This window comes from Mustela erminea, chromosome X, assembly GCF_009829155.1.
Source record: "Mustela erminea isolate mMusErm1 chromosome X, mMusErm1.Pri, whole genome shotgun sequence".
Classification (NCBI taxonomy): Eukaryota; Metazoa; Chordata; class Mammalia; order Carnivora; family Mustelidae; genus Mustela; species Mustela erminea.
In genome coordinates, this window is record NC_045635.1 from 123,817,642 (window position 1) to 123,830,233 (window position 12,592).

Here is a 12,592-nt window from a genome sequence, read left to right on the forward strand (position 1 = left end):
GTTCAAAGTCGTCTTCAATCTAATTCTTCACCTTTAGTCTTGTCCCCTACTCCACCTCCAGCTCAGACTCTGCCTCTGTCTTAAAAAAACAAACAGCTCAGACTCGGATAAGTGAATACACTTGATATATACACAGCAGGACCTTTCCCACGCCTGTACCTAACCTTGTAGAGGAATAGACGCTCTGGCCCTTGCCAAGAGACCCGAAGCGGCTCGACTTCGGCCAGCCGGGCGACCTGTCACCGCCCTTCCCGCCTTCCCGCCCTCCACCGAGCCCGCGCACGCCGAGCCCGCGCGCCTTACGTTGGGCCCGGCCCCCAGCCGGTTTCCCAGTAGCACGCATGCGCGCGCTCCTGGGCCCACGGGGAGAAAGAGGGCGGGGCCGAGGGGCCAAGCCCGCGGGGGGGAGGGGCGGTGTCGGTCACGTGACGCGGTTTCACTGTTTACACGCGGAGCGGCCAGAGCGTTCGGCCTCAGTCAGGCGCTCGGCTCCGTTTCGGTTTCACTTCCGGTGAGGGGCCGCCTCCGAGCGGGCGGTGAGCCGACGGCGAGCGCGGGTGGCGGCGGTGACGGCGGCGCCGCTGCCGGGGGGCGTGCGGGAGCGCGGCGGCGGCGGTGGCGGCGGCGGCGGCGGCGGCGGCGGCGGCGGCGGCGGCGGCGGCGGCGGCGGCGGCGGCGGCTGGGCCTCTTGCGCCCGCAGCCCACCTCTCGGGGGCGGGCTCCCGGCGCGAGCTGGGCTTTCGAGAAGATGGAGGAGCTGGTGGTGGAAGTGCGGGGCTCCAATGGCGCTTTCTACAAGGTACTTGGCTTCAGGGCAGGCCCCATCTTCGCCCTTCTTTCCCTCCCTTTTCTTCTCGGCCTCGGCGGGAGGCAGGCCCGGGGCCCTCTTTCCGAGCGCCGCGCCCGGGGGCCAGGGTGCGCTCGTTGGGATGTTGTTAGGGAGAGAAGGACCGGACTTAGGGCCTGTAGGAAGCCCCTCGAGCCCCGCTGCCTCTCCTTTGAGAGGCCCCGGCGCCTGTTGGTATGAAAGCGGGCAAGGAGAAGAAGGTGTCCTCTCGGGAGTCAAGGGAGAGCTGGGGATGGGCAAGGGCCGGCGGCAGGTAAAGATCCGGCGGGAATGGCCGGTATCCGCGCGAAGTGACGGCAGCGGCTTCTTTCCCTTTCCTAAATAACCTCTCCCAGTGGGATCCAGGCCTGACGTGTGGGTAGTTGCTGAGTAGCGGGGGGCGCTTCCGTCGAGCCGCCTCCTGCCTTGCAGAGAGGGTTTGAGATCTCCTTTGGCTTCTCTTTTCCGGTCCAGCATTGGGACTTCGGAGAGCTCCTCGGTTCTGGGCAAGGGGTGTGGAGAAAGAGTAGTAAGAAGCTGTAATCAGTTCCGAATCACAATGGCAACTGATGTTTAGTGGCCTCTCTCACTGAATTTCAGAAGAGATTTTAGATCCAAAAGTTTCAGGAAGACCCTGACATAACCGAGCAGTGCATTAGAGAAGTTCTTAACCTTAAATATTCACGGTCCCCCTCCCTTGTTATAAATGCGCCCAAATTCAGCAATACGGATGCTTCAGCATCTGAAAACGTTATAGCAACTCTGGTACTTAAGGAAAACGTTTTTAACTCTCCAAAGGCCTGAATATATGCCGTGAAACTTAAGGAAATTAACGGAAAGTACATCATTACTAGAGAATTTTAAATCGTGAGTGGAAATAATTGTTTTGTACTCCAAGTACTTGACTGTCTTCTCTGAATGTGTAATTTTGCGGTGGACGGTATTGAGGTTTTAAATAGACATGCATAGTGTTACGGTGGATTTTTCTTTTTTAAGTTACACCATTGCAGATCAACTAATATCTTAGATTTTCAAAAGGAGGTATAAAAATATTTTAATGTATCGGTCGTGCGTCTGTTGGTACGAACTTACTGTAGATTTACTGATCTATAAATTATCGCTTTCTCTTGAATGTTCCTCTGTAACTTCTGTAGGTAATATCCCATCTTAGTACAGTATTTGGGCAATACAAGGTACACGTGGAAATTAGCTATTTCCGTTGTCCAACACAATTCTTAAATTTATTATAGCATAACTTAAACGTTTCAAACGAGACTCATTTGACAAGGGAAAAATTAACAATTGACTTCATGTGTGTGTTTATCAATTCTATGGAGATATTTGGAGATCAGCATATTTATTTCATAAGTGTAAAATATGTAAACTGTTTCATACTTCTAGCTAAAAGAAAAAAACCTGCAACTATAAAAGGAAAAAAACCCAGCATTTATGTTCTTAAGTCTCACCAATATAAAATTGTTTCAGTAGACTGCAGGTAAAATTTTGGTTGCATTTATTTCAGTCATCCATAATAATTCCTACTAGTTAGTGTAGAATAATTTGGTTCCTAGATTGGTAGTTTTGCTCGCTAGGTTTGTGTTGCTAACTGTAATAAATATAAGCAGAGGTTAAAGATTGAGCAGTATTCTAATTTGTCTGTGATATGTGCTTAAATTGACACCACTCTTAATGTCTTTCGGTGGAATTTGCCTGCTATAAGAGGGCAAGTAGCATATAGTGGTCTTGAAGGATTTATTGTTCTCTTCCAACAACCTATGATTTGCTCTGGTGATTTTGCTTGCAAACTGATTGGAATAGAATAAGAAATGCCCTCTGTTTTTGCTATTAACCCCCCATTTTTTTTTAAAACGAATTTGTTTAATTCGAAGATGAATAAAAAGAATTCATTGTCCCTTAGTTCTTTGAGGAGAAAAGTGAAAATTGAATATTGATCAATATGTATTTTTAAGGAAACCTCAAATGGTCTGTGTTGGTAGAAAAATAGTTTCTATAATGAAAAAGTTTAAGTTTTTATAGGACTCATAGTATTGTTTTGAGTTATAAAGTAAAACAAAAAGTAAACTTGAGTTGCTTGTCTGGTAAAATAGGCAGAAAATATGGGAAATAGACCAATAAAAAATGAACTACTAAGAGTAATGTTCCATTTATGAAAGAAATAGGAACATGTTTCATTAGAGTGATAGAAAAGCCTTTAAAAAACTCTACTCAAATGACTTGAGTATTAGTGAATTTGACTTTGATTTGCCTAACAGAACCACCATATTGAAAGGGATGATTCTCCATCTTCTGAGCACATGGTTCAAGTTTACAATATAAACCGCATAGAGTATAGCTGGGCATGTTTGGATTCTTTCTCTGCAAAATATCTAAAGTTCAGGATTCAGAACTAACAGAACCATGGAACCTAAACCAAAGATCGGACGCCTCATTTCTGTTTTTCTCTCTGGTGTTTATTCTTTAAAACGTGGAAATTAGATTTAGTAGTTGTCAGAGCCACTACTTTTATGCTTAGCTATTTATTTGACTTAGAAGAAGTTAGTTTTGTGTACAACTTAGAGTCTTATGTTATTTAAGACATGAAGACACTTGGGTAAACTTCACCAAATCTTTATAAAACATTTCCTAAACACATAATGTTGAGATAAGTTCTTTTTTCTAAGGGCATATGCCTGAAATAGTGTCATGTTTTGGGGTTTTGTTTGGTTGGTTGGTTTTGTTTTGGTGTGTGTGTGTCCGTGTGTTCTTTTGGGGGGGACTGAGTTTTGGTATATTGAGAATGGAAATGAATTTAATTTCAATTTTAAGTACAGAATATATGATTTTCTGATACAAATGTACTATTATATCCTGATCCTAGCTTTTGGGTAGCAGTATGAAAATTACTAAAGATGGATAAATCATGTGTTGGAAACATAAGATATAACACCTTTTTGTTTTCTGAAAATACAGTGACTGATAACCAATTCATTAATGCAATATGGTGTGAATATTCTAAATTGTATTCTTATTTTTAGATTTTCATTTGATATATCTTATGTTTTTAAGTTTGGTATCTGAGGACAGACTTTAACATGATGAGAAATATTATGGAACTAGCAGCTAACTATGACAAAATATACAATCAGGAAGAATTTTTTTTTATAGAACAAATCGTTTTTTATTTTTAAAGATTTTATTTATTTATTTGACAGAGATCACAAGTAGGCAGAGAGGCAGGCACAGAGAGAGAGAGGAGGAAGCAGGCTCCCGCTGAGCAGAGAGCCCGATGTGGGGCTCGATCCCAGGACCCTGGGATCATGACCGGAGCAGAAGGCAGAGGCCTTAACCCACTGAGCCCCCCAGGCTTCCCAGGAAGAAATATTTTTAAGGAAGACATTGGTGGCCTAGCATGTCCTGTTAGTTACATAGCCTGCTAGAAATCCATGTTTTACCACAAATAAACTTGGATAAGTCGTTATTCATGTTTTCTCTGAAGTCTCTAGATCTAACTTTGCATACAGGTGTTGTTACAGGTGTGTATTTCAAGCAAGTGAATGATTCAGGTTAACCACTTTTTTTTTTTTTTTTTCTTCGCCGAGTCTGACTTTTTAATGTTTGGTGTCTTTGTGGAAGTATCATTTTTTCCCCTTTTGAACATGCATTTTCCAACTTCATGGTCACACATTCTGAAAACCTCCAAATTATTAATTAAATACAAAATTGAGTGATATAATAATTGGGTTTCTGTTTCCTGTCCACTGTGGGAATTTGCTTCATGAGATGACTACAGTCAAGAACACAGTAACTGTTAAGAGGTACTGAGAGCTTTTTAGGTGCCAGGCACTATTCCAGACACTTGTACATCTGTGAATAATTTAATTCTTTACCACAATCCTGAGGTACTGTTATTCCCGTTTTATAGATGAGGATGAAGATTACAAAGAGATTGGGTAAGTGGCTTACTAAGTGTCAGAGCTAGTAAGGGACCTCAGATCTGGGATTGAGTTCAGATAGTCTGACTTCCTGAAATGATGAAAGTTAGCTTGAAGAAACGAGCTGGATTTGATTTCCTGCCCATTTTTTAAATTTCATTGTACCCTTCAATTTTGTTTTGTTTTTGTAACGCCTCCTTAGCATTCTTTAAGTACAGTTGCAAAGTGATGTTACCACTTTTTACTTTTGGAAACAAAGATGTCAGGACATACTCAGCTTATGTATCAACTTCCTTTCTATTAACTGTTGTAACTTGTTATTATTACTTGGTAATTCTTCATATGAATGCCCACTAAAGAAAGAGAAAGCTGGAAATCTCCGACCTTGCTATGAAATTTGCTTTTGTTACATTGGAAGCACATAAGGACTGAAGTATTAAAAAGTTAGATTACAGGCACACAGGAAAGTTCGTACTATTCTCTCTCTACCTGTGTGTTGTCTTTGTGTCAGGATGAATCAAAAAGCATGCACTTTTCTCAGAATTTGTGGTAAGTGCCCAAGTCAACTCAAGTATTCCTGGACCTTTGCTGTGGTTGAAAGGGTTGTTGATGAGGTTAATTGAGGTTAATTGGTGTTTTCCCTTTCCATTTTCATTCACTCCTTTATGTTGTTAGTGCCCACATACAAAGGTAACAAAGTGGTAACTCCGCTTTATATGTAAAGCCTTGGGTTTGAATTCTATACCCCTGTCCTCCAGAACTATGTGTTTTCTTTAGGAGGGAGTTTTTTGCAGTGTTCTACATTTTCTCTAAGGAGAATTACTGCCCTACATATATGTTGTCTTCAGTGATAATGTAGTAGTTGTTCTCAGTGGTGGTCAGGGCCTTACTTTGAAATTTTGTCTATACAATAAGCACTCATGTGACCAGTGACTCATTTGTGAATTTACTAAGCTAAGGAGTGTGAGATTGGGGGTGAGGGTGAGTAAGAGTTCACCCAAATAAGGATGGACTTCTTAGTTTCATCAATCCTTATAATGTAATGTTTGAATTGGATAACTCTAGTCATCACACATTTGGATAAGTACAGTTTTGTAACTGCTTCTTTGATCTATTTGCCGGTAAGTTTGGGATCCCATAATGACTTTTTGATTTCTTGCTTATTCCCCCAATGAGGAGCGTGTATCTGTCTTTAGCACTGCACTTTAGCACCTTTTTCAAACCCCAGGGATTTTCATCACATTTTTTTTCTTCTCAGAGTCTAAATAACCTTTCAGTATTTAGTATCTTTGAGGATACAGCCTTTTCTTTTTGTATCCCAATTTTTAAATCTTTTTTTAGTGTGCTTTTGTTAAGATGTAACTTTCTCAACTGCAAGACTATTTATGGTTCTGCCTCTTTTATAAAATACGCCCCTCTCTGCCTTACCTCTCATTTTATTTAGTGCCATCTATGTCTCAGGCGGGCATTGTAGCAGGTAATAGACCCTTAGAAGGCAGGTCCAGTTCCCCCATATCCATTTGTTACTTGTATTTGAGGAGTCTGAGGCACAGAGACCACTTGGGGAATTGAGTCTCCCAGCTTATCTGGTAGAACCAAAATTTTGAGCCTATATCTCATTTACAGTAAAACTCTTAACTACGAGGTTTATGGACTCCTGTAAGATCCCTAGCTCTCATTCAGTGAGGTGCAGCTCCCTTTGCGCATTCTATTACTCAGTCTGCCTTCTTTGGTAATCTCTCAGGAGTCCCCTGAACCTGTCTTCTCCCCAGAGGATCACCACAAAATGTAGTTTTCCAGGTTGGTGGCTGGTGGGGTGGTAGTGCTCTGGGGTTGTCCAGGGCACAGAGGAGTGTGGGCCTAAGGGAGGGGTGGCCAAAGAATGGTTATTGGGGAAAATAGGAGCAGCAGGAAAATGGGACCCTTGTTGGAAATGAATGACAGTTTAGTAAAAAGGCCTTCGAAGTCAAAAGAGGCATCCTTGGTATGAGTGCAGGGCAGAATCAACCAGTAGTTTCTTTTATTTAGTGTGTTATAGCAGCAAGAAGGTATTACTTGCCTTCTGTATTTACTTAATATGCAAACAATGACTAAAAATGACTGATTTCGGAATAGTCATGTGAACATCCACATACAGATAAGCCTCATTAACTTGAAGGCCATGGGCTAGTAGGCTGTGATGATTATTCAAACCATTTCTGACACTCTACATCCGGACTGCCTTGGAAGCCTTTGAAAGCTTTTGTTGTTAATAGTCACAACAGTTGCAGACTTTCCTCCTTTGAGGGAATATTTGATTTTAGGAACTAGGCAGATGTGGTGAATGAGTATGATTAAACTGTGCAATAATTTTGTGTCAAAGAGAGAAAAATAAAAATACAGCAATAAAGTAATGAGACTGACTTTTAGAATACTTTTAAGGTGGGTTTGAAAACAGTCCCCAACATTTGTAAATGCTTTATTAAGTAATTAACTAATTACTAATTAGTTGGTTAATTATAGAGGGAGAGAGAGAAAAAGAGAACCCTAAGCAGGCTCTATGCCCAGTGCAGAGCCCAAGGTGGGGCTGGATCTCACAACCCCGAGATCATGATCTGAGCCAAAACCAAAAGTCAGACGCTTAACCAGCTGAGCCACCCAGGTGCCCCTGTAAATGTTTTAAATCCCTTCCATCCAATGGAATTTTCTGCAGTGTTGGAAATGGTCTCTACTGGTGTTGTTCACTACAGTAGACACTAAGCTGTGTGTGGCAGTTGAGCATCTGAAATGTGGTGAGTGTAACTGGAAGACTGATTTTTTATTTAATTGTAATTACTTTAAATATGGTCACATACGACCAGTGTCTGCTATGGTAGACAGAATAGTTTTAGACAAGGGCAATAGTACTGGAAAGATACCTGATTAAGCGAGAACAGTTCCTCACTCAGCTATAACAAAGTTCTCTTAACTGACTAAAGGACTTAACGTTTTCAGTGTAATATACAGTATGGAGCTAATGTTAATTATAGCCAAGTAATACAAACATAAAACTTCAGACAAGAATGAAAACAGAAGCAGTGGGCCTTCTTGGTAAAGAATGGATCACCTCCTAATAGGAGTCTTGATTTTCATCCTTGATGGACTGACTCCCTTCCCCCACAAGCAGATGTTAATTTGGTATTAGCTACCAAGTAAAAGAGGAGGGAAAAATGGGGTGGGGAGTCCTGTTATTCCCATTCTTCATAATTTGGGGGGCTTTATAAAACTAAGAGTAACCAATTCCTGTAACTTTAACTCAAAATCAAGCCTTTCTGTTGGTGAAGTAATAGGAAAACGACCCCTTAAATTCTTGGGCCATGCACCGTTATGAAATTTAGTATATTCTAAAACATCATGGTTGGTATTAAGCTAGAGTTTTCAAAAGCTGCTGAAGAAAGTAGTCATGATTTAAATACAGCTGAGGAAAAATAAGGGAAAGTGATGGGAAGAAAATATTAATTCCCCCTAAGCCAACATCTAGAGAAATATATACACATATTTAACTTAGAAATAATAATTTAGCCATGCTGGGCACAGCAGAACACTTGGATTCCATTATAGTCCACCTTGATCTTATAAGGAAACTTCTTTTTTTTTTAAGCATAGCTTTTCTTTTGTTCTTTTAAGCATAATTGCAGAAGATTGATGTGTCTGTTTTTCTAGTTTCTATATAAATATTTTCTAGGGCCCTGCCTCACCTGATTATTTTTCTTAGGAGCAACTAATTAATATTTGCCTGATAAGTTTTAATTTTATAGTTGAAGAAGTTTAAGGGTTTGTTTTTGTTTTGTTTTTTTAAAGATTTTTATTTATTTATCAGAGAGAGAGAGGGGGAGAGAGCGAGCACAGGCAGACAGAATGGCAGGCAGAGGCAGAGGGAGAAGCAGGCTCCCTGCTGAGCAAGGAGCCCGATGTGGGATTCGATTCCAGGACGCTGGGATCATGACCCGAGCTGAAGGCAGCTGCTTAACCAACTGAGCCACCCAGGCGTCCCAGTTTAAGGGTTTTTTTTTAAAAAATCCTTTCACTTCAAGTCTTTCAGGATGTTTACCAAGACATTTGCATTGGATCGATTGTTTATAATTCTAGCTCTTACTTTTTGGTCTCATGCATTTTCAGTTGATTTTTGTATATGGTCTGAGATAAGGATCAAACATTAATTTTTTTTGCATATGGATATGCAGTTGTCCCCGGGCACCATTTGATAAAAACACTGTTCTTTTTCACATTGAATTGTGTTGGCTTCTTTGTTCACAAAGGATTTATTTCTGCCAGACCCTAAGTTGTTTCTCCAGGTCAGAGCCTTTGTTCCTGACCTCCCCACCCCTTAGACCTGGTAGGCCTCCTGTATCTTCCACTCCCTTTTGTGTGGCTAATTCTTCCCCAGCCTTCAAAGTTTGATAAGGAAACTCACCTTCTTCACTTTGTCTTCCTTGATAAATGGAACATACATACCCCTCACACACATACAGTCTTTCCTCTAAGGATAGAATAGGAATCCCTTAGGCAATGGTTCATTGAATAACTACTCATTGAGTTCTTAGTAGTCACTCTGAAGTCCAACAGTAAATAAAATAAGATCTTAGGGAATTTTACTCTTAGTGGGGAAAATGGTAATAATAATACAGTGGGGTAAGTTTATTGTAGGGATAAGCACAGGATGTGCTATAAGAATGCAGAGGACGGAATTTAACCTAGTCTGGGTTTTCCCATAGGTGGTGACATCGGAACTGAACCCTAAAGACTAGAGGTAGCTAGATGAAAAGAGGGGAAGCACAATGGGAAAGAAGGAACAGCATTTAGGGAGAGAGGCCCAAGTAGTTTAGCACTGGGGGATCCCTGCCTCCAGGGATGTGAAAGATGAAGCTTGGAGAGGTGAGGGGTGGGGCTAGGTCATGAAGGGCCTTTTACAGCCAGAAAAGGAGCTTGGCCATAATCCCACAGGCAGGGAGAAACCAAGGAAGGAGAGAAACATGTACAGAACAAATTTGAGTAAGAAGCTTAAATCTCTCAAGCCATTTTAAAATGAATTAAGATATAAAGCCTCTTGGGTTTCCTTATGTTTTATCCTACTCCTCTAATTGTCAAAACAAAAACAAAACCTCCTTTCCTGCACCTATTAAAAACTTAATTTTATAGAATTACGGACAGCATGCTGCCTAAAGAAATCTTGATAATTAGTTAGCTATTACTTTAGTTATGTCATTTTATAGAATTACGGACGGCATACTGCTTAAAGAATTCTTGATAATTAGTTAGCTATTACTTTTGTTATGTCTTTCTGCAGATTACTAGCAATTGCGTCATCAGATTTAGAAGATTTAAACCTCTACTTTGTATTACTGTTTTTTTCCTCCAAGTGCCTATGAGATTGAGAATTTAATTAAACTCTGGTAATTGGACATTTTAGTGGTATTAGCAGCATATTGTCGTTAAGGAAAATTTAGTGTGCTTGTATATTCCTAAACTTGAGATTATATTTAGTCATTTACTGTGGTATTCTCCTAAAATTTTATCAAGGAGAGGAAGATAAGTTTTAACAGATCTATACTGATTGGCATGTGGCACATGGAACAGATTTCTTTGTTTTCAATAATTCTAGCCTAAAGTGCACCTCCAGGTTTGTACTCAACACCTGCATTGTAATTTTCAATTATTTAGCCCTCTCACTCTTTCATTAGATGTTGAACTCTGGAGCATTTTCTTTCACATTTTGTTTTAACTAGTCCGTATTCCCAGGGCCTTACACATAGTAGGTGGCCAGATACAGATGTGATCCATGAAGGAGTCATCCTCATAAACTAACAAACTTTTCATTTGAAGCTCCATTTTTTTCTTAAACAGGAATGTTTGGTATCTCTATAAAATTTAAATAAAAACGTGATCTTTAAGCTTAGAAGTTAACCGGTGTTTTTCTTACAGGCATTTGTAAAGGATGTTCATGAAGATTCAATAACAGTTGCATTTGAAAACAAGTAAGTGTCTTGATATAATTGTAATGTTCAGGTTCTGTACTATTTTATACTAATTGTTCTTTTTACTAGTTGAAAAAAATTCAAGTCTAGTTTGAGTGTTTTTCAGGAGTGGATCTTCATGTTACTGACAAGGAAGTTCCCGAAAAACTAAGTATTAAAACCAATGGAATGACTCTTCCCGCTAATGACCTTAGAGATCCCTTTCATTTAACCTTGATCCCTACATCGCAATCCCCTTGAATGTGAAGGAAAAAACAGATTCTTCTGTATTAATAACTGAGAGTTTGGATAGAAATATTTGTAATTGTTACAAGGTGAAAATGAATGGATTCGTGGGTATTGGTAGAATTAATGTGGGTTTTATAATGTTAAATCTAAAATTGATGGTTTTAGTTGTCTAGTACATTTTATCAGGAATAATCATATTTACTTATTAGCTTATTTTATATCTGCTTCGTGTATTTATAATCAGTAATAGCAGTAACCAACTTTCGTGCTAGAAGAGTAAATAGAAATACTTGTAAGCCTAGGAACATTAGCTACATGAAGACATTAAGTGGTATAGATGTTAGTATTTTATCAGGAGAGACAAATCTGTTGACTAAATTTTTTGAATACTAATAAAGGCTATTTTCAGAGTGGCCATTCAAGATGCTAAAGTACATATGAACTCCTTAGCCAAAGTGTCGATGTCATGATGTTAATATTATATTGAACTCTGAAGAATGGTCAACAATTATGTTTTGGATTTTGTGTACCGAGAGAATTTGATAGTATCCCAAAAGCAGGTTGCAAATCCTATAGAGAAAAGAAATAGCTTAGTAGTTGCTTAGGGCTGGAGGGGGGATAGGGAGTCATAACTAAGGACACGGGATTGCCTTTTGAGGTGATGGAAATGTTCTAAAATTGACTGGTAATGGTTGCACCTATCTGTTAATATACTTAATACCATTGAATTATACATAGACAAGTGGTTGGATTATATGGTACATGAATTGTATCAGTAAATTTGGTGAAATATAGTATCTGGCCCAGGCATACTATAATTTGACTGTTAGCAGATTCTTTTAGCTACCAAGAGGACAAATTAGTAGTACTCTTGGATGCCTGCAACACATTTAGGGAACAGAGATAAAAGGATTTAGAATACCCAATCCTGTTCTCAGCTCTAGACTAATCTCAGTCCAGAATACAAGCATGAATAATAGAATAACTTTTTATGAATGCATAGAGCCAAAGTTTCCAGAATTGGCCTCTGCTGGTTCAGCTATTCACGGATTTGCATGGTTATATACTAGATAGCAACATCACACTTTTAACAGAAGAATCTTTGATAACTTGAGAGTAGTTTTTTCCTTAGTAATTTACTCTTAACCTGCTTGCTCCCATCACTAGATAAACACTGTTTCCCACATAGGAAGAGTTATCTTTATTTGCCACTCTTTAAATTTCTCCTGTAGTCTTTAATCTAAAGTGTTAAGCAAACACTCATTTCCTCCATGCATTTAAGAATGTGTCTGCTTAATACACTGACTTATAAGATTAGTTCTCTTTTGTTTTCAGTCAGATTTATACTTTAAACCTAAAATTATTCTACATTTGGACCTCCTAATTCTCTTCTGTTCTGTAGCTACATAAAACTTTTTCTTCAAGATGTCATCCTGGGAATTTGAAACAAATGAACTGTTTTCCCTGTGTTCATGGAGTATATTTTAGATTCAACACTGGATTTGAGCACATCACTAGTGTATGATAGGTCTCTACCAAAGTGGTCTCTGCCCTTCCTTGGGTGTTTCCTTTTTGTTTTTCTGTTAAAAAAAATTTTATAGAACTTCAGACTA

General features: G+C 39.6%; 1 protein-coding gene across 15 annotated transcripts in view; it reads left to right on the forward strand.

Annotated features, from left to right (window-relative positions):
* The first annotated feature begins 614 nt into the window (after positions 1 to 614).
* FMR1 (FMRP translational regulator 1) overlaps positions 615 to 12,592 on the forward strand; it is a 38,737-nt gene continuing 26,759 nt past the window's right edge. For 14 of the 15 annotated variants that reach the window (XM_032329909.1, XM_032329911.1, XM_032329910.1 and 11 more), the window contains exons 1-2: positions 648 to 799; positions 10,699 to 10,751. In XM_032329909.1, coding sequence (XP_032185800.1) covers positions 749 to 799; positions 10,699 to 10,751 — 104 coding nt within the window. In that variant the 5' untranslated portion in view covers positions 648 to 748. Of the gene's footprint in view, positions 800 to 10,698; positions 10,752 to 12,592 lie in introns of all 15 variants that reach the window. The other variant, XM_032329924.1, reaches the window with a different exon arrangement.